General features: G+C 39.7%; 1 protein-coding gene across 1 annotated transcript in view; it reads right to left on the bottom strand.

Moving 5' to 3' along the window:
- Positions 1 to 8,459: 8,459 nt before the first annotated feature.
- The window catches only part of LOC148501482 (olfactory receptor 8J3-like), a 34,347-nt gene continuing 19,042 nt past the window's right edge, over positions 8,460 to 23,764 (bottom strand). Inside the window, exon 3 of the mRNA XM_088450419.1 lies at positions 8,460 to 9,403. Coding sequence (XP_088306545.1) covers positions 8,460 to 9,403 — 944 coding nt within the window. The remainder of the gene's footprint in view (positions 9,404 to 23,764) is intronic.

Genomic DNA, 23,764 nt, shown 5'->3' with positions numbered 1-23,764 from the left:
TCTGAGTCCTGTTTTTTGGAGGGAAAAATCCGAACTCGGCGTGCAAACTTGAACCTATCCGAGCCTGCACATCCCTATTCCATACCCAACCCCCTGAAATGAGGCAAAAGTCATCTTCCCGGCATTGGATCTCTGGAGGGAGACGGTGTGGGAACTGGGCTGCATTAGGGCAGTAGGGGACTTTGAACAAAAATAAATAAAAACATTATTTAGGAGCATTTACTGTAAACAGAGGCACTGTGTATATTGTGGGCTGGCTGCAGCAGGAGAGGGTGTGAGGACTGGGCTGCAGCATTCATTATATGGGCACTTTTTTTTTAAATAGACTTTTTAGGAGCACTATGCTCAGTGGCGGGCTGGGCCAGGGGGCAGGGTGCCATCTGCCCCCCAGGCCAGTACAATTGTGCAGAACTAGGGCCGCAGCAGCGCTGTCTGTGTACTATGCCTGACAGCCGGGAAAGTTCCCCCATCTGCCTCCTGGCTGTCAGTGTCGGCTGTGGAACAGTGAAGTTAGGCTGAGAAGGGGCCGGCTTATACAGACGGGGCCGTCAGGGGGGTTCAGGAGTTACAAGTGTTAGGACAGAAGCAGATGATCAGTGACTGCAGAAGGGCTGCATTATGATGGAAGAACCTGCCCTGGGAGGAAACCCCTGTCACAGACATGTTTCCCTCAGCCCCCCCACCAGATCAGCACCAGTTCCTCGGCTCTGCAGTAGCCCCGCCCCCAGCTTTCTTCCTCTCTTCTCTTCCTTCCGAGTCCCTGCTTTCATTGGCACGGCACAGAAGAAAGCTGGCACTGTAGCTGCGGAGCACACCACACCACAGAGGTACTCCCTTTCCTTTGTAGTCTCTCTCTTTCCCTTTCTCCTCTGCAATCTGTCTCACAGTCACCTTCTCCCCTGCAGTATCTCCCCCTGTCCCTTTCTCCCCTGCAGTATCTCCCCCTGTCCCCTTATCCCCTGCAGTTTCTCCCCCTGTCCCTTTCTCCCCTGCAGTATCTCCCCCTGTCCCCTTCTCCCCTGCAGTATCTCCCCCTGTCCCCTTCTCCCCTGCAGTATCTCCCCCTGTCCCTTTCTCCCCTGCAGTATGTCCCCCTGTCCCCTTCTCCCCTGCAGTATCTCCCCCTGTCCCCTTCTCCCCTGCAGTATCTCACCCTGTCCCTTTCTCCCCTGCAGTATCTCCCCCTGTCCCTTTCTCCCCTGCGGTATCTCACCCTGTCCCTTTCTCCCCTGCAGTATCTCCCCCGTCCCTTTCTCCCCTGCAGTATCTCCCCCTGTCCCCTTATCCCCTGCCGTCTCTCACTGTCCCTTTTTCCCTTGCTGTCTCCCTCACTGTCCCTTTTTCCCCTGCAGTATCTCCCCCTGTCCCCTTATCCCCTGCCTACTCTCTCACTGTCCCTTTTTCCCTTGCTGTCTCCCTCACTGTCCCTTTTTCCCCTGCAGTGTCAATCACTGTCCGCTCTCCCTCTGCCGTCTCTCCCACTGTCAACTTTTCCCCTTCAATCTTTCATTATTGTCTGATAAATTACTGCTACACAACCCTTCCCATCTGTGCCTCTGCCCTCTTTACGCACATGTGCCTATGCTCCCTCCCCGCATGTGTGCCCTTTTCCCCTTACAGCATGGCTGGTGGCTGCAATCAGAATTAAGTCCATATCCAATTAGCCACGAAAAGCCGTGTTTTGGCTATAAGTGTTCACAGGTGCAAAGTTTTCGCACAAAACTGCGTATCGTGCAATCCTATTGCCAAAGTTTTTTCATGTGGAAAAACTCCATAGACAAAAAATTGCTAACTGTTTTCACCCTCTCAGGACAGGTGAAAAAATTTGCAAAATCCCTATTTTTGGTTAAAAATTTGGGGACCCCTATGTCCCTAATGGCAACTTAGGCAAAAAATAATTTTTTAATTTGGCCAATAATTACATAATTTTGGGGTGAAATATTAAAAGTATTGGAAAATGGATTTCAAGTAAAAGGTCAGACATTTTGGGGGGCTCTATGGATGGGACATATATTTTAAACATTGTAGGTGGCTGCACCAGGTGTATTTTTCCATGCAACTTTAGGACACAAAATACACTTGCACCCGTTTTCATGTACTGTATACCTAATTTTTCCAATGTTATACAAATATGCATAAAACAGCCATTTAACTCAGTTTAAGAACCCCAAATACTTTTCTTAGGGTCACTAATACACTTATATATTGATTTACTATGTCATTTAGGCTTTTTGTGGGGTACAGACCGATTTCCCCAAATTCACCTGTACTTTTCGCTAGTTTTTCATGCAAATGCATTTTCATGTCTTTGTAGTGCGAAAAATGGGAGCGTGCATAGAAAAAAATACACGAAAATATCGCACCAAAACACGCAAATTTTGCAAAAACTTCTCCGACGTTAAGTTTTTGCTTTTTTCGCAGCTAATTATTTATGGACCTTAGTGTGGATGGATGGAGGATCAATCGCGTTCAACGCCACAAAACTGAACCTAAGGAGAGCAGGTAAGCACAATTTTCTGTTATTAAGGGGCATATTTATCACAATCCACATTTTTAAATTGGATGTGATAAATATTTTTTGGCAAATTTGTAATATGTATATTAATATATTCACCTACATTTACTAAACGTCTCTTGCCAGGAGATGTGCTACAATAAGAGCCTGTCCTGTTAAAGAGCTGGAAGCAGTGTCATAGTGTAATACTATCACACTGCTTCCTGGTTTGGGTCCACGGTGCACAACACTGTACATGCGCGGCTATCAGATCCGGAGCACCTTGCTGTAGAAGAATTTGCTAAATTGTACCCCATAGGCTACTTTAGGGTAATGCCATATGTAGATGGCATTACGCTATCAGGGCCAAGTTCCGGAATGCTTCACAGTGTGCTGATAGAAAAGCCGGGGCCACTTGCTTGTGTTTGCCCCCCAGGCTGAAATTTGCCAGCCAGCCCCTGACTATGCTAATGGGGCCCTCTGCACTGTGTGCTGCTGCAGCACTGTGAGGCACAAATAACAAAAAATGCAGTAGGAGTGGACTGCAGCACTTTGTTACTTATGCCTATTGGGGCATTTTTTTAATAAAATAAAAAACATTAGTCCATCATTGGGTGCTACCCTTATACTAGGACTAGGAGTGTTGTGAGGCAGTTTGTTGTGTTTTCAGTCACTGTTAAAAAAGACACTAAAAAAAATGTGTTTGCACAAAAATATAAGGTCATTATTAGGGTGCCACCTGGATTATAGTAGGGGCACTGTGAGGCAGTTTGTTGTGTGTTCAGGGCCTTTATGGTATAGCACATTTAAAAAAAATTAAAATAAAACTCATGCTTTATATAATGTCATTATTAGGGTTCCACCCGGCTTATACAAGGGACAGTTTGTTGTATGTCCAGTCACTCTTAAAAAAATTAAAAAAATATAATGTCATTGACATTTAGGGTTGCACCAGGCTTATACTAGGGGCATTGTAAGGCAGTTTGTTGTGTGTTCAGGGCCTTCAGGCACAGGTAAAAATGTTAAATAAAATGTGTGTTAAAAAATATTAGTTATATATAACATCATAATTATGGTGCCACCTTGCTTATACTAGGGGCACTGTAAGGAAGTTTGTTGTGTGCTCAGTAACTGTTAAAAACATTTAAAAAAACTTGTGTGTTAAGAAATTATAGCGTCATTGTTAGGGTGCCACCTTTATACTAGGAGGCGATCTGGATTAGTCGATAGAAGAGCAGAAGCAGCAGCCCAGTACTGGTGCTGCAGATGCTACTAGCAGTCTTGATAGCAGTAGTACTTCAATGTCTACTAAAGGTGGTCCATGAAAAAGAAAGTCTAAGAGAGGGCACCTGAAATCTAAACTATATTTCACAATGTTAAAGAAAAAATCATAATCTCTAACAATAAAGGGAAAATGTACTGCTGAAAAACTTAAAATTGCCAACATTCCATACCCCACATGCACTGGCAAGGAACAGCTAATGCCATGGCCTTCCTTTACTTGTGGTGGTCCTACTACTGATGATTCATGCACTAGAATGCTTATTGAAGTAGCTGGGGCTAAAGACAGTCAGGCATCTTTTGAAACCTCATATGCAACACCATCTCATTTTAAGTCTACATGTGTCACCTTTAAAATAGGCAAATAAATTCACCAAAACAAAACTAAGGCTAAAAATGAAAACTCTGTGTACACAAACAAATCTGTGAGGAGAGTCTAAGTGTGTCCACAAGTGCTATGTGTGATGTTGACCCTGAGTCTGACATTTCTGACACTGTACTCATAGAGAAGCCTCCTTCCACCATTTCCATACCCTCTGCAAATGTGGGAATGAGCCGCAGTAAAGATGGGGACTTAGAAATACATGATACTACTGTGGAAATGCAACAGGAAGATGAGGGGTATATTTGTGCATTTTAAAAGAATTACTATAGGATGTTAATGATGAGGAGGATGTTATGTAAAAGCTAGTCAGCCACTAGTGGCAGCATTTCTTGACATTGATAATAAGGCTATTAACATGCCTGGCAATAAGAGCAAAAAAAACACCTTTTATGTGTGGAAATGTTTTTTCCCAAATCCTGACAATATTTGTCAAGCCATCTGTGCCATTTATGAGGCCAAAATAAGTAGAGGAAGGGACCTTGACCATCTAGGAACCTCCTCCCTGTTATAATAACAAGCAATACAGCAACACCTAACAGCAGCATGGATAGATCCCAGCAGCACATGTAACCTTCACTGCCAAAACCATCATCATCAATCTACTCATTAATGATCAGATGTAGTCCTGCATTCAGTTTGCTAAAGCTAACTGACTACTCCCCTATTCAGGATTCCTTAGAAGAAATCTTTTGCGCACAAGGGCTGCTGCTGCAGGGGGTGAGTCTTACTCCCAGAAGGGGGCCAAAAGCCTAGTAGTTTAAACAACAATTGACTTTGAAACAATCCTGTTACACAGCGGATAACTGAAGCCATGATGGCTATGCTAGCATTAGATCTGCATCCAATATCTGCCATCAATGTATCTGGTTTTAGACAGCTAATTGAGGTCCTGTGTCCCTGCTACCAAACTCCATCCCGATTCCATTTTACAAGAACAGCAATTCCTCGCCTTTACCGGGACGTTAAAAAAAAATAGCTTTTGGTCTAGAAAATTCCATTGCACTCACTATCCAATTAACCACAGAAATGTGGACAAGCAGTACTGGTCAAACAAAAAAAAATGACTGCAACAGCCCACTGGGTGGGTGTATTGCCCACCCTGTGAGCATTTTCTTTTCAGGAAAAAAAAATGGCAAAAAAACTAAAATCTAGACTGCTATGCACTATCACACAGGGTTTAATACTCCTCAGCTTCCAGCAGTGATAACAACCAAGAGGCATTGGGGCCCCATACACCACACAATGGCATAGTTTGTAGTTTGAGTTTAGTAAAATACCAGTTGTGAAAATGAACTTGAGAACAGAAAAAGGTTAGAGATTTCCCCTGTATTTATTAGCTATAATTTTCAGATCAGTCATTTTACATTGAACAAGTGCTAATAATAATCCCAAATTAGTGTCCACAAACATTACATGTGGCATGTTTAAAATTGAATTGCCGTATGTATGTGCTGCCCACTGCTGTCACTTAGCTAGGTCAGCCAGCTATTTCAGCCTTTGGCCAATAGTGGTGAATGTACAGAGGGCCTGATTCAGAGCCGGACGCTATTTGCGCTTGCTCGTTCAGAAAAAGGGGCTGGCTATTTAAATTGAGTGACAACTCTTTGCAGTCTGTTGACGCCTCTATGTCTGAGCGAGCGAACGAAACATGCGCTCGCTATTTTGTAAAGACGCCCCTTGGCCGCTCGAATCATACGTCATCTCCGCTATTTATTAGATTAATCGAGTACATCGAAAGGCGTATGAACTGCTCGCTATTCTTGTGGTAGCATTTTCCTACCGCAATCATGCGAGCTGTTCTGGCTAAAAGACAACCAAGTGACGTGGTCGATGACGCTGCTTTAGTAATTATGCACACCCTTAAAACGCCCGTTTTGACCATTTGGCACACCTGCGTTCGGATCTCCACTCCCCGTTTTCAAGCACCTTCCCCTGTTACCACCCACAAACGCCTCATCCTGTCACTCAAATAAGCAGGCATTCGCTATTTTGCGAGCACACGATTTCCGACCGCACTGACTGGTTGGCGCATGCGCATTACAACCCATACGCATGCGCAGATGTGCGAACATTGCTCAGAGCGAATGAGCGGCCGCTTACGAGCGGCTCTGAATCAGGCCCAGAGTACAGACTGATGACAGAAACAATGTACAGCTGTGCAGCTGTCTAGACACTTCCAAATGGTAGATGCAAAGGGTCAACCATGACCAATTGTACAGGCTTCTCAGGGTCAGGAACTGGATGGTTTAAAGCATAGGCTCTCAAACTCGTTCCTCAGCAGTTCATGTTTTCCTGGTCTCCAAACAGAATCACGAGTGAGTTAATTAGCTCCACATGTTTATCTTTTAAAGTGTCAGTGAGTAATGAATACACCTGTGGGTGACCTGGAAAACTTGAACTGTGTGGGATCCTGAGGACTGAGTCACTGGTTTAATAAATAATCAATGTGTTCACAATTTGCAGGTTACTTCATAGAAACAGTGCTAATCCCGATTTTGTATCCACAAGCACTAGACGTGCCATATTGCAATCTGAAAAGCAACATGTATGTCACGCTCACTGCTGTTGCTTAGCTTAGCCAGGCAGCTAGTTCAGTGCAGTGTTTGGCCAATATAGGTGAAAACAATATTGTGAGCTGTGAAGTGATCAAATTTAACTGGAAATGACTGAAAATTAATGTTATTGAGGTTAATAATATTGTAGGAACAGAAACCTGCACACGTTTCATGGTTTTAGCTGTTTTTATACATTTTTTAAATAACCCAGATCCGATCCATTATTATTATTATCCTTTATTTATATGGCACCACAAAGGTTCCGCAGTGCCTTGAGCACACAAGAAAAACAGTTAATAGTAATACAAATCAATGTAGGACAAGGACATGGTTTATAAACATAGCTGCATAACACAAGCAGCAGGACATGAGCAACCAGGTGTTAGGTGCCGTTGTGGGGAGTTTTGAGTAAATTATACTATAAGTAGGGGGAGGAGAAGCACGTGAGGGACGAGGGCCCTGCTCGTGAGAGCTTACATTCTAAAGGGGAAGGGCAGACAGACAGGGGTGACACAGATGGGATAGATAGTGAGGAAGGAGCATGGAGCAGTGGGTTAGGATATGTGCTGCGGAATGTGTGTGTTTAAGATGGTCTGATGTTATGTCAAAATTAAGTCCTTCATTCATCTATCTCTATGACAGAAAATAGATTTTGATTATGTGTTATTTACATGAGAGATGTACAAAATAAAGTTGTAGCACTTTAATTATTGTGTGTTACATTTTAGCATCTAAATACATCCTGATAAAAAATGCAGCTATTATGGGACTTTCCCGCCGTCCTAATACAGTAGTGACTACTTTAATCCCAGCTGCTGGGTGCTATGCCATTCTCCTATGAGTGGGTGCATCTCACATGCTAGACCCACCTACAAATGGATTTGTCTTCCAGCCATTTAAAATATGAGCAATGGCCAGTCCCTGAATGCACAAAGTTTACTATCTTTAGCCCAACAACGAAATCCCGACACCCAGCATCCCGATGCCGGCTGTCAGGATTTCGTCATTCAACGCCTATATTTAGTTCCGGATTGGGCTTCCAACGGCTGGCATTCCAGCCGCCGGTAATATAACTACATCCTGAAGGTAAGCATGGCTTGTTAGGTCTTAGCCACAGGGGGGGATGGTTAGTTTTAGGAACCCTTGGCAGGAGATTAGGGTTAGGCATCCCCCGAGGAGGGTTAGTCTATGGGAAGGGGGGTTTATGGCTAGGCACCACCAGGGGGGGTTAGGGCTAGGCAACCCCCGGGAGGGTTAGGTTTAGGGTGCAGGAAGGGGGGTTAGAGTTAGGCACCACCTGGGGGAGGTTAGGGTTAGGCACCATTAAGAGAGGGTTAGGGTTATGAGCGGGAGAGAGGTAGGGATAGCATACTTGCCACCCCTTTCGGGATTTTCATCCATCGGGATGCCGCTGTTGGGATTTGATAAGAATTCCTTATATACATCTAGTCATTTTTGGCTTGAGAAGCCTGCACACTGTCAAGTGTCTGGTTTTCCCTTTATTGCCCCTCTCCCTGATGTTACATTGAGACAATACATACCTCTGTTTCTTTCTAGATGACTAAGATATGCAATATTAAAAACAAAATCCAAATTCATCCCGTAGTTTTTGCGTGATGCAGACAGACAAACAAAAATTCTGAAAAAGAAAACGTTCATACACAGTCGCAAGGAGTACATTATTTCTTTGTACAGACCCAACCATTACAACTTTATCAAAAATATAGTTATTGTAACCTTTACATCAATATCGTTGACATTTACTGAATTGTTTCAAAGCCTCTTTAACATCTTTGTTCCTCAAACTATATATCAATGGATTTAATATAGGGATAATGTTGACATAAAGGACAGAGAGGATTTTCCACTTATAAAAAGAATGTGAAGATGATGGTAACATATAGACACAGAAAATTAACAGGTAGAAGACAATGACTAGTGTAAGATGAGAAGCACACGTGGAGAACGCTTTCTCTCTACCTTCGCTGGAGCTAATGGAGAGGATGGCAGAAATAATGTAGATATAAGAGATTAGTGTCAGCAAAAAGCAGTTTGCTGTAATTAATATGCCTTCTGCAAATATTACATACTCAACTGTAGAAGTGTCATCACAGGCTAATTTTATTAATGGGGTCATGTCACAAAAGAAGTGGTTGATTTCAATAGATGAGCAATAACAAAGAGAAGAAATAAGAACACTTATTGGAACACAAGCTAAGAAGCCAATATTCCAGGCAGAAATTGCTAAAGTCAGGCATGTTGATCTGTTCATGGTTTGGTGATAGTACAACGGATGACAAATAGCAGCATATCGGTCATATGCCATTGAGGTGAGTAACATATACTCCATGCTAGCAAAGGAATTGAAGAAGAACAGCTGGGTCATACAACCTTGGAAGGAAATCTTTTTGATGTCCATTATGACAAGCTGCAGGAGGCTTGGAGCTGTCACAGTGCAATAAAATAAGTCAATGAAAGACATATTGCAGATAAAGAAGTACATGGGCTTTTGTAGGTGACTGTCCAAGCAGATTATACTGATAATCAAACAATTACTGATCACTGTGAGAAAGTACACCACTAGGAACAGCAAGAATAGAGGTATTTTCAGTTCTTTATAATCGGAAAATCCCAGGATGATGAACTCATTTGTGCTACTTTTATTTGCTGGATGTTTAGCTAGGGTGTCTGATAATAACAATATAGACAAGAAACAATTTAAACTCTAACATTTAAGATTATTGCATTTACATAAAGTTAACTTACTCTTTTGAATGACCTGCATTTAATTGCTATACAAGAACTATGTAGTTCATGTAAATAATCCATATAACATTATTACAGTCAAACCACACTGTCAAGTGGCAACAAACAGAATTTAAAGGCTATGGGGTAAATTTACTAAGATTTGTGTCTGACTCAAGCTTACCTGAGTTTAAACACGCTCAGTATTGCAGGGAAATGGGAGAGTTTTGTTAGTTGAAGCACTCAAATTTATCAGCCCTACAAGTGCAGGAAACCTTGTGGGCACTGTCACTTGTGGAGGAGTGTCTGGTATGGATCGAGAGATAATTTTTTTTTTTAATGCCCGGGGATGCTACTGGATATGAGCACCGACCTGTGCCAAGGGTAAAGTTAGTATTGTATTTATCCTAACAGCGGGTTTCTACTGGACTGAACACAGGGAATAAGGTGAGTATACTATGAGTGCGATTATGTAATAAATTTAGTAATTTCAACGATGTGTGCAAACTGTGTTTATTTTAATATCTCTTTTACAGGAGGGCTAAAGGTACCAGGAGGCCTTTAATGCCCCGCTTTCTGGTACTTGTGGTTTGACAAGTACCGGCATGCGGGGGAGGCTAGCTGGCACCTATAGCTCCCATGTAAAAGAAAATATTAGTTTACCCCTTTTTTACACCTATTCACCCAACACCCGATACCCAGGGGATAGTCCCGACCTTCAGCTCCAGCCTGGGGTACTCTGGCTGCGACATTACACCCCCGCTAGTTGAACCTGGTTCTGATTCTAAAATTATAGGGGACCCCTATGTAATTTTTCTCCATATTTTTAGAACCAGGACCATCTGACAGAGCCTGGTGCTGGTTCATTAAATATGGGAGACCCCTACACATTTTGTTCCCCATATTTTTGAAAACAGGACCAGCTCAAAGAGCCCGGGGCTGGGTATGCTTTTGAATGCTTTTGAATGGGAACCCTACGCAGATTTTAAAAATTGTAAAATCTTTATTTGCTTGTTAACAGTCAGAAACATGCACGGATCACACTGATCTGTGTATGTTTCTGCTAAAAGCGCTGCTCAGGAGGGGGTCTATTTTAAAACTTTTATTTTGGACTCAGTTTTCTTAATTTACACCTGTGATTGAAATCACAATTATTGGTAAATTCCCATGTTGTATTCTTGTCTATGGAAAGTACTTGCAAGTTTGACCAATGGGTGAAAGTACAAATACAAAGAAATACACCATGTTTTGCAGAGAGAATCATAATTTTACACACGTTTGCCTTTAGTATATTTTCATGTTTGAAAAAATGGCCAAACACATCCATGAATGCAATCTCTGACCAACATGATTCTTTAATAAATGTACCCCTATATATCTATATATTTATCTATCCATAAATAATATATACATATACAGTATATATTATATACACACACCTTCAGAAACACAGTGGCTTGCAAAGGCATTAAGTCACTATAAAGTCAACAAATTTGTATGCATTAAAAGTGGCAAACATTATTCAAAACAATATTTGATTGTGAACCTATAGGCTCTTAAAGTACATTTTCAAACTCATAATGTATTATTCATCTGCAGGATTTTTTAAATAAGTGCTAATTAAAAAAGTGTTCCACCCATGTGCTGTGTAAACTTCACGTTTGTACAGATAAAGATATTTCACTAACAATTGTCTTTCAAATAGCCTCTACATGTGAGTCAATATAAAGGACCAGTTTTATAGATAAAATACTTTATAATTCAAATAAAACAGGTTATACTGTGAATCTGAAGGAAAGCTGTGAAAATGAAGACCAAAGAGCATTCTAAGAAAATTAAGGATAAAGTTAAAGACGTGCAAAATGGGAAAAGGCTACAAAAAATATCCAAGTGAACCTTTTGAATCAATTGTGGGTTAATGATTATTGCATTATACCACACAAGCACTGCCTAGACAAGACAGTCTCTCAATACTCAGCTTGAGAAAGGAGACCTACTGTATGTTAGAAGCACAGACAGGGCAATTATTACTTTGAACGAGTTACAGAGTTCAGTGGCTGAGAACAGAGTGAATGTGCACTAATCTACTATATTAGGAGCTCTATATAATGTACAGTACAACTGGTCAGTATGGTAGGGTGTTTAAAAAGAAGCCATTACTGAATAAAAATCACATCAAAGCACAGCTGGTGTTAGACAGAGTAACCCTACCTAAAATAGGGAATAAGATTTTGTGATTAGCTAAATAAAAAAATGTGTGTGTGTTTTGGCCCCAATTCCAATCACTATGTGTAGCATAAAGCTACTACTGCTCATTCCTCAACAAACACTGTTGCAAAAGTTAAATATTTGAGTGGCAGATTTATTTTGTGGTGATGATTTTCCTCAGCTGGTACTGGGCATCTTGTTAATAATGAAGGACCGATGGATGGTACAAAATACACGGAGATAACTTCAAGACAACCTGCTTCAGTTTGCTAGAAAACAAAAATGTTCTCAATGACCAAGTCAAAGGCCAGATCTCAAACCAATTAACAATCTGTTGCACTATTTGAAAACTGCAGCCCACAAGCACCATCCAACCAACCTGAATAACTTGAAGCAAATCTGCAAAATACATTACACAAAAATTACTCCAAAACAGCATGCAAACCATGGTAGAGAGTTACCCCAACAAACTTAAAACTGTTGTAGCTGCAAATGACGGTGCTACCAAAAACTACTCTGCAGCAGTTGAATACTTATGCAAGCAGAATTTTTCAGATATTATTGAGTTAAATCTGCAGACCACATTAGAATTATGAGTTTACAAAACATACTTCATAAGACGACTGGTTCATAATAAAATTATAGTCTGGAACAATCTGTGTAATTTGTAATACAGAAAAATCTGTTAAAATTTTAGGGATTTGAATATCACTGTATATATAAAGCATCTCAGTTTTACTAGACAATCTCAGAGTCTAAAGGTCTTAAAACAATAAGTATCAGTTGTTTTCAATCATGCTTTCAGCCCAACCCACTGCATGTGTGGTATCCCAGGTAAACCTATTGCAGATGTCATCAGGTGAGTAACATAATCCAATTTATATTAAATAATAGGTGCAGTAAATCAGATCATCAGATTATGTGTGCTACAGTTAATAAAGTTAAATAAAAATGTGATCTGTGTTTGCTTTCCGAATAATATATATATATATATATATATATATATATATACACATTTCATTCATTCTAGAAGGTCAAAGCAACTAAAGGGACTATATTAAAAAAAACTTTAATGTAATAATATATAAACCATAAATAAAATATATATGAAAATTAATTACAATTTTAAAATAGAATAATTGAAAAAATTTTTACAATGAAAATAAATATGTAGATAAACATAAATAATAAGAAATGCAAATCTGGATTAAAAAAAAGAGATACATCAATCAAAATTACTAGATCATTTATACCTGGTAAAAGATAACATTTTAATTTAATTTTAAATGTGTATTGTACAATGTACAGTATAAAATCAAAAACGTTGAAAGTTGATAACAGTACTATCTTCAGAGAAGAAAAAAAAAAAAAAATATATATATTTACTTTATAAGAGGGACTAAATCACTCTATTCATTAAAACTAAAAGAGACGGTTCTAAGGGTAAATGTCCAATATACCCCTTTCTTTGACAATTTGAAAAGTCTGTCACTCCACTGTCATCTGTTTCTTGAGTGTATATAATAGCACTTTATAAGGGTAGTGCTACATAATACTTTTCCTTGCAATATATATATATATATATATATATATATATATAGTTTAATATATTTGACAACTATTCTGCTACATGATAACGCAATATCAAGTCACTTTCTCCCCCATTTACCATTTGAATTTGTTTTCAATCCATCTGACAGACAGGACATCATATCCACCAGAAATGGCATTGGATTATTCAATTATAATAAACATTTAGCTGTGTAAGTCTGCATGCTGTATGATTAAATGGTAACAGAGTAATTAGCTAACAGCCAGTCTTATAGCCTTATGCGTTCCCTAGGGTGTTTTAGATATCTCACCCAAGTGTTCACAAGAGAATTACAAAAATAGTACTTATTTAAGTGTGCAATTAAAGAACATGGGAATTGTACTGAGGCTTCCTGAATGTCACTAAAGTTAAAAAGGATATATATATATATATAGATATATATATATATATGCCTGAGTCCATCAATACATCCATAAAGGACTGTGTGCCACACTCTACTAACGCTAGTATCAAAACATACATCCGAATGCTTGATGATGAAGTCTCTATAAGATCAAAACAGTCTTATGCACTCCATCCGAACCTTACACCATCAGAAAGTGCAGCAGTTAAATCATTGACTGGTAATTCCAACTTAATAATACTCCCTGCCGATAAGGGTGGTGCGGTGGTGCTCCAGGATGTTAGTGACTATAGATCAGAGATTGAGCATCAACTGAGTGATGTTACAACATACTGTAAACTCAATGGTGACTCTACATTTGCATATAAATTGGAACTTTTGAATATTTTATCATGTGTTCTGGAGAATAAAATCATTGAGGAGCCTCTATTTTCAGCTTTGTTACCAGAGTTTCCCAAAATTCCACTTCTGTACACTCTCCCCAAGGTGCACAAAGGGATTGTTCCCCCTCCAGGATGACCCATCATTAGTGCAAGGGGTTCATTGACTCAACCTTGTTCGGTGTTTATTGATTCGATTTTGCAGCCATTGATACAGTCACATCCTAATTTATTACTCGATACTACAATGTTACTGAATAAATTGAATGCTTTGGGTAATATTCCACAGGAAGCATGGATGGTGTGTGCAGATGTAACTAGTCTGTATACAATCATCCCACATTATGATGGCCTGATGTCATTTAAAAATGTATTGCATCATAGCTCTTTATATGATGCGAGTTTTATTGAATTTTGTGCTCAGATCTTGGAGTTTGTATTGACCAAGAATTATTTCTGGTTTGATGGCAGTACTACCTGCAGCTTACGGGTTGTGCCATGGGCTCAGCGGTAACACCTGCCTACGCAAACAATTACATGTTTGGTATTGAACAGGAGTTGTTCTTTTCAGATTTATCTGTCTCTGCCAATCCTTTTCTATACTAGATTTATAGATGATGTGTTTATGATCTGGCAGGACAGTTACACTTCATTGTTGCACTTATTTGACATGCAAAATAAATCATCATGTCCTGTTAAATTCACAGTGAGGATGGATCAACAACATATTGATTTTTTGGATGTCTTAATTACTAAGAATGATTCATCTTTGGGTACATCAGTCTTCATTAATAACACTGACCGTAACACTTTACTTCATATGAATAGCTGTCATCCCAAAAGTTTAAAACTTGGTCTACCGTACTCTCAGATGTTGAGAATGTGGAGAATCAATAATGATAACAGTACTGCTGTCAGGCATATTGATGATCTTATTGATAAATTTACAGCTCGTGGATATAGTAGGAACCATTTGCTTGCTACTAAAGAAAGAGGTATGTTGATTGATAGACAGACTCTATTGTGCAAACAAGAACCTAGACAGAAAAAAGTGCTACCTTGGGTAAATACATTTATTGTTTTATCTCCAGATGTGAATAGGGCCTCAAAAAAGTATTGGCCTATTGTTAAACAGGATATGTCTTTGGCTCTGTCTGATACCGACCTTATGTCATGTGATTCTAGAGGTAATAATTTGTGGGACTTTCTTGTGAAAGCCGATATTTCTGGTTGTGGGGTATTGCCCCCTAAGAAACATTTTCTGTCAGCTAAGAAAAACGGTTGCTTTAAGTGTTCATGCGTAACCTGTAGGTACTTAATTACTGGGGATGTCTTTACTCATCCTCAGTCCGGTAAAAAATTCTTTATTCATCATCATTTGACATGTGATAGTTCGTTTGTGGTTTACCAGATTGTATGCCCATGTGGGTTCTCCTATGTTGGGAAGACCCGGCGCAAGTTTAAGGAGTGCATGGCAATGCATCGCTCCAGTATTCGCGCTGCATTGTCATGCGGTACCAGTGACCAACCTGTGGCTCGCCACTTTGTGATCCTTAAACATAGTCTAGCTTGCCTCCGCTATAGAATGATAGACTATGTTCCACCCCCAAGTAGAGGAGGTGACAGGAATCATTTATTATTACAATGTGAGGCACGGTGGATCCATCGTTTAGATGTGGTCGCACCTCATTGATTGAACGAATCATTAACATTATCCTGTTGTTGATATGCATGTCTGTTACCATTTATATATTTCCATAGCATTTCTGGTTGTCATGGTTACTGCTATGTGTTTGAGTCTAATATTAGGTGAATTATTTAAATTCACACATGTTCTAGTTCTGTTCTAAAAATGTACATATTATTGTGATGAGTATTGGATATTGCATTGTGTTGCCTGTGTATCCATTACCTGTATTGTTATCTTTATGCTAGCAGTGTCATTTTTGTATATGTCCGATTTGTGTATTTGTTACTATAGTGATATTTGTGTCTCTCACTGATGACACGGTCTTTGCTGATGTCATCAGCAATCACCACTTTCAGTCCAGCATGGCCTGATTGCCACACTTTATGCACATTGGGTGGGGGATGTATTTAAGGTAAGCTGTTATTGTAATTGTTATATGGCTGAAGATAGTACTTAAAGTACTGAAACGTTCCTTTATTTCCCTGGTGGTCTGTGTGGTTTATTATAAGGTAGTGCTGCACCTTAGCTGCATATATATGTTCACTATAAGGATTGCTAATTATGATACTTTATTATAGGGATGTGCAGGCTCAGATAGTTTCGAGTTTGCACACCGAGTTCGGATTTTTCCCTCCAAAAAACGGGACTCAGAAAGAGGCAAAACGTCATCTTGCATGAACAAACATCATCATTCCTGGACAAAAGTCCAGGAATGATGATGTTTGTCCATGCAAGATGATGTTTTTCCTCTTTCTGAGTCCCGTTTTTTGGAGGTAAAAATCTGAACTCGGCGTGCAAACTCGAACCTATCCGAGCCTGCACATCCCTACTTTATTATATATTTTATGTTTTCGATATCAGGATTCCATATGGTGCTTTATATTATGTAACAAGGATGGTTTGTTATTATAGTCACTATGGCAACGGGGATCTGGAGACGACGTCATTGGTGGACGCCAGTTTACGGTTCCTGGTGTCGCTGTTTGCACTTGGTGAGGGTGTCAGTAAAAGGTAAGCTCACATTTTGTATTTCATTGCCCTGATGACGATGAATTAAACCATCAAAACATTGGTGATTATTACCTGCTTTGAGTGTCTTTTTGTTTGAGTGCTGCTGTATTTTGCTGTGTATATTTGGGACTCCCGCGTGGGGTTTCCTACAGAACGCACCAACGGTTATATTGTAGTCAACGAGTGTGCCGCCCATCAAGACTGCATATTTGGGATTTGTCAGGTGGCAGGACCTGTAGTCCCTGGGCTCGTGGCACCCGTTTATTAATGTTTATATGGATCTCTCACCTGTTTGTGTGAGCATCAGTGAACTGATTTTAATATGAGCACTGTGGTGGATAATACCGGCACCATGTTGGAGGATAATGTTGACGATTTTGTGAATCTTATGAATTGTGGTGTGAACGTAGACACTAGGCGCTACCTTGGAAACTAATGTACAAGTCTTGAAAATATATATATACCACTCCTATGTAGTCATAGTTAGCATGTCAGTGAACCGACCAATATCTTAGATGTCAAAGCATGCACATTTTATTATAACAAAGACAATGGTAAAATAAATGAATAAAACTTTGCCAGGGTGGCTGCTTTACCAGATAGTCGGTTTAAACGGGCATTGGTGTTAATATTTTGAAGACAGATGGTCCGGAAAACCTTAGTCCTCTCTGCCACCACTTTAGCTGGATTTTGTGAATCTGTCTAAAGTAACCCAAGGTATCACACTATCTTTTTCTGAATCAGAAGCTGAATCTATTTTGGGGAATGTACAACCTGGCGATGATATGGATTCCCATACTGTTTAACATTTATATCGCAAATTACTCAAAATGAAGCAACGTGAATTGGACTATTATCTTCATGGAACCACTCTAAGTGACTATTATAGGGACAAATTTATTCCACGGGGTTTCCGAGTTAAAAACTGTCCAACCAATGGAAGATTTAACGCCACCTTCTGCAAACGTTGGATCGCGATCCTAAACAAGTGCAGCTTTGATCTGCTGTTGTTAGTTATTGAAGAGGCTAATAGAGAACTGGCACTTGTTCGTGACCGGATCAAACTGTTTGAAGGGGTGCATCTACAGACATTGCAATCTGATGTTGAGGATAAGTGGTGTGACAAATTAAAAGATCAAATTACCACATACAAACAGGACCTTATACAATTTAAAAAAGTAAAAAGATCTAAAGTGGTATCCGATTACGAACAGAATAGAGTGTACCATTGGATAGGGGGAGGTACCCGACAACAAGGGAATACCACCTATAAGAGGTATCGCAAATTCCACCCTGATTCAGAAACATCTCAGGAGGTCAATACTAGTGACTCAGGGCAGTAACAGAAGATGTAGGGATGGTCCTTTTGTCCCTTTGGGGGTACGTACCCACAATCAAGCTTACGACACAAGAGGAAATATACTAGATGGGGGCTAAAGGAGCGTGGCAGAGAAAAAGCAGGACATCCGCCTCTCCAAAAGAGACAATAATCTATAATTTGTCTTCTCATCCCTTAACCTCTACAGAAACAAATGTGTTAAGTCGTGGTCTATCCTTTGTTCCCACTGTGAATTTTGATGGTGTACAATTGGAAATTGAGAAATATTGCCTTAACAGACAATTAAAATTGCATGAACATTTTCATGGTACTAATACCTCTATAATATCTGATGTAGTGTCTGAGATACCACCTCAATTAAGGAAATTGCAGAGAAAATCCCAGTTTGACCCTATATCTTATAATGCTAGTATAAAAACGTTTATTCGGCTTTTGGATGAGGATGTGAATCATGATCTATCTAGTTATACTACTAATTATAATATTAAGTACAATATGTTTTCTAAAGAGTTTCAAGCATTAAAGGATTTATCTAGTTATCCTGATATTATTATTCGCCCCGCAGATAAGGGTGGGTCGATTGTAATACAGGACCTCAAGATATATATGTTAGAAACTGAACGACAAATGGCATATTCTTCTGTGTATAAATTATTACAAATTGACCCCACTCTTGATTTCAAAAGATCATTAGAGAACAGGCTTATGCTTGCTGTTAAAGATGGTACTATTACCTGATCTTTAGCTGATGCTTTGTTACCTAAGCACCCGGTAGTGGTAGTGTTATATATATTACCAAAAATCCAGAAAAGTCTTGACAACCCACCAGGACGCCCCATTATAGCGTCAAGGGGATCGTTATTTCAGCCGTGTTCTCTCCTTTTGGATAGTTTGCAACAACCATGTGTAATTAATCATCAAAAATTTTTGCTAGACACTAGTGCCTTTTTGAGAAAATTATCGGCAGTTGGTGATATTCCTATTGATGCTTTTCTGTGTAGCATAGATGTGTCAAATCTCTGTACTGTGATCCCCAATGATTTGGGTATAGAGGCAATACGCAGATTGGTGTTAGATAATCCTAAATATTCGGGATTTGATATTGATCTGCTTATTGACATTTTGAAAATGATATTAACAAAAAATTACTTTATATACGATGGTAAATTTTACCCACAGACATCTGGATGTGCTATGGGGGTCTAATGTGGCCCCATCCTATGCAAATTCGTTTATGTTCCAGATTGAACTGGATTTATTTTTCAATAATTTAAATTTTTACCAAAAATATGATTTTTTATACTAGATATATAGACAATTTATTTATGATTTGGACTGGTACAATACATGAATTTACTTCTTTTTTTTATTTGCATAACAGCACTGTTAGTCCAGTAAAATGTTCCTATGTTATAGACCCAGATACAGTAATATTTTTGGATGTACAGATTAATGTATCACAAGGGAAACTGAGTACTTCCCTTTTCAAAAAGACAACTGATAGAAATACATTTCTACATGCAACAAGCTTTCATTCAAAAACCCTGAAATATGGTTTACCATACTCCCAATTCATTTGAGCTCGTCGCATTTGTAATGATATTGTTGATGCAGAGGTACATATTGATAAAATGATCGACAATTTCATTGATAGAGGATACGATCCACATGCATTAGTCTGTGCAAAACAACGAGCACTGTCACAATCGAGAGATGTTTTATTGTTTAAAGATAGAAAGGTTTCATCTAGAATAAAAATGTCTTGGGTAAACACTTTTAATGTAGTTAGTGATCGGGTATGCAATGCGGCTAAAACTAGATGGCCTATTATCAAAACTGACAAAGATCTGCGATTGGCTGATACTGATATAATGCCTTGTTATACTCAAGGTAAAAACATCAAGGATTGGGTGATGAGAACTGATGTGACAGGATTTGGTAATAGGAATATGGGTGCCACGAAATTCTTACCTAAGAAGAATGGGTGCTATAAGTGCCTAAACTGTTTGACATGCCGTTATTTAATAGTTGGGTCTGTTTTCAAACATCCTTGTAGTGGAAAAAGTTTTTCTATCCGACATGTACTAGGATGTACTACTAGATATATTGTTTACCTGACCCTATGTCCTTGCGGAATGGGATATGTAGGTAAAACTGACAGGACATTAAGTGAGCGCATGGCGGTTCACCGCTTGTCAATCTCTATGGCCATTGAAAAGGGTACAAGTGACCAACCAGTAGCACGTCATTTTGCGCAGGTTGGTCACGGACTTACTACCTTGAGGACATGATTATTGACCATGTCCCCAAGTCAATATGAGGGGGTGATAGGTAATTGAAGCTTTTGAGATGCGAATCCAGATGGATCTAACGTCTAGGTACTTTGGCCCCTAAAGGTCTTAATGAAAATTTGGGTTTGCATTGTTTACTATAAGGATTGCTAATTATGATACTTTATTATATATTGTATGTTTTCAATATCAGGATTCCATATGGTGCAGTATATTATGTAACAAGAATGGTCTGTTATAATAGTCACTATGGCAACGGGGATCTGGAGACGACGTCATTGGTGGATGCCAGTTTCCGGTTCCGGGGGTCGCTGTGGTGAGGGCGATGGTATAAGGTAAGCTCACAGCTTGTATTTTATTGTCCTGATGACGATGAATGAATCCACCGAAACGTTGGTGATTATTACCTGCTTTGAGTCTCTTTTTGTTCGAGTGCCGCTGTATCTTGCTGTATATATATATATATATATATATATATATATATACAGTATACCTTACTTCACCTTCCTTGTTAGGGAAAAGAGGCACTCTCCAGATTATTTTCAAAGTTTATACATTTTTCTTATATTCACAACTTATATGGCATAACTGCTTGCGCCAACAATTCGATTCATTCCGAATCTTTGTCAAGGCCTTAACAACTGCGTCAGAAAACAATGTCTATCAGGTTCCTCCCAAACAATAAACTAAGAAATTTAATAATCCAGTATTAAAGGATATTTTACCTATTTAACAGTACCTGAGGGCGCTCCGGAATAAATACAGACATAAATAAGCAAAGCTGCAGGTGTTAGAAATGACACAGAGACTAATAGAACATGAGTATTCAAAAGCATTGCTCAATAAATGCTTGGCTAAAGCAAAAACTCAACAAGAGACCCCCCAAAAAAACACGACTGATGGACATCTGATCTTTGTGACTGAATATAATAATGAAAGTAAACATATTGAGTAGTCTGTTAAACGTCGGTGGCTGATTATTAACTCTGATCCAGGGTTACCTTTTTTGGATGCACAGGCACCCATGATGACCTATAAAAGAGGCCCTAATTTAAAACGATTACTCCTACGTCCAACCATGTACCCAGATCAGAATAAAACAATCATGGAAACCATGAAAATGAAACCGCAAAGCAACCGGTGTAGTAGTTGTATCACGCGCAACTTCATGGTTCAATAGCTCACCCACATAGAGGTGGAGCTGTAAAAATCAAGTGGAGGTTACATTGTAAGTTGGACCATGTCGTATATTTGTCCTCACCTGTCCCTGCAGTTTATACTATGTAGGACTGACTTCAAGAAACTTTGGAGAGAGAATGGCCAATCACAGGGCCTCCACACCACCTCCAGACTGAGGCAGCGATAGACTACTCCAACTAAAGATACGTGAAAGTTGGTGGATCCACAACTTGACACAGTCTCCCCTCAAGGACTTAATGAAAACAAACCACTAAGTGTTTTTCTGTAAAATAATAATTTGTACTGCCAGAAAAATGGTGCATGTGCAGAGGACTCTGGCATAGTGATTTGATTTTTTTGTGCATGTGCAAGGGCCCTGAAATCTTGTCTATATTGAGCCTTCATCAGTTTAAACTCATATATCTCATAATTGATTGTGGCTTGGTCAGCTCAGGCCAAATTCTTCCCCTTCAGATTAAAATCATGCTTGCATTTAAGGTAGGACTACCTAGGAGCATAAGCATGGGATTGTCAGCTTTCAGACCGAAATAGGGCACAAATGCGCCCTGTGCCATCCCCGTCCCCTGAGCAGATGACAACAAGACATCATGCACATGACGGCTGGCTGGTGTAAAAAAAAACTTATTTTAATAAAATTGCATAGTAAAAGTAACAGTCCCTCCTTTCCCTATCTCATTGTTGTACATTCACTTGGTGTGGTGACAGTTGAAAGTTGAACAATAGTAACTTTACTCCTGTCCTGGTGTCAAAAATAAAACCAATCATGGGGCCTGATTCATTATGGATCGCTATTGCTAAAGCATATGAAGATGGGTGATTGTTGCATACTGCGCACTGCATATGCATTGCAGTGCGTATGAGCAAAGGCACCACTGCAATTGCACTGCAAACCAAGAGACCTCGCAGAGCGATTGACAGGCAGTGAGCATTTGGGGGTGGTGACAGGGGGGTGGCCGGGGGAAACGCAAGTGTGCCTGACTGTTTTAACGCTGTTTCATGGACATGCATAAATTAGCCATTGCAATTGCATACGCAGCTTTAGTACTCACGGCGTGCAACGAGGTTAGCAGTTTCTAAGTAAGGTCAGGGATGCTGTAATTCTGAGTGAGGGGCTGATGGTACTCGATGTTACTGATGTATACGCAGGACTGCAAGGTATTACAGATGTGAGATAGCAGGAGTGGGAGGCAGTAGGTGCCTCTATGCTGGCAGTGCGATGGCATTGCAATAGCTATCATTAGCATATTTTTGCAGCAGACCTGCATGTGATTATGGAGCTGCAATCATAATAGCAATCCTTTATGACTCAGACCCATGGATCAGTCAATAGAAGAATATTGTAAAAGCAGCAACTCAGTTCTAGTTCTGCGGCTGCTTCCAGTCTTAGTACTTCAAAGGTGGTCAAGGGGAAAGAAGGTTTAAGAAAGGGCACCTGAAATCTAAGCAATATTTCACAAAGTTAAATAAAAACATACTTCTAACAATAAAGGGAAAATTTACTAGAAAAAAACCTAAAATTGGGGAATATTGCCAGCATGACATACAAGACACACAGTGGCAAGGATAGACTCAGACCATGGGCTTTCTTTGCAAGTGGTGGCCATGCTACTACTGTTTCATGCCCTACAATGGGGCCAAACACATTCAGGCATCTTCTGTAGCCTCACATGCAACATGTTCTCGCTCTGTGTCTAGAGGTGTCACCATTAAACAGGCAAATCAGTGCACAAAAATAACATTAAGGGGTTTATTTATGAAGCGTTGGGTTGTAATACTCAACACTTCTGTTCATGTTTTGTCTGATATTTAAAAGGACAGTGCTTTTACTAGCTGTGTCTTGCTAGTAACCATAATAGTCCATGATTTGAGGAATACAGAGCGATTCTAATGAGATAGTCAGAAGATTTGAAGCAGCAATGAGTTTAAAGACAAACTCAGGTTGGTTTCACCTTTACACTAATTGCCACTTTAAATCTAGTGACTAGCACGTTGGAATCCTTCCACCTTCCGCAATTTTGGAGAAGCATGTGGTGCCTCCAGGTAAGTTAGCTCTTAACTTAGAAATACATAAAAATATGACCCAATAATGGTGCTATTATCATGTAGTGTAAGGAACAGAGACGCCTTGCTGTGGCTGGTGGCTTACGAAATATTTGCAAATATATGCAACTGGGATCTATGAGTTACTATTATCATGTACGATGTAAATCACTTTTGCTGGCATATTTGC

Source organism: Taudactylus pleione, unplaced genomic scaffold (assembly GCF_031769625.1).
Source record: "Taudactylus pleione unplaced genomic scaffold, aTauple2 ptg000518l, whole genome shotgun sequence".
In the NCBI taxonomy this organism is placed as follows: Eukaryota; Metazoa; Chordata; class Amphibia; order Anura; family Myobatrachidae; genus Taudactylus; species Taudactylus pleione.
This window is presented reverse-complemented; position numbering and strand designations above follow the sequence as displayed.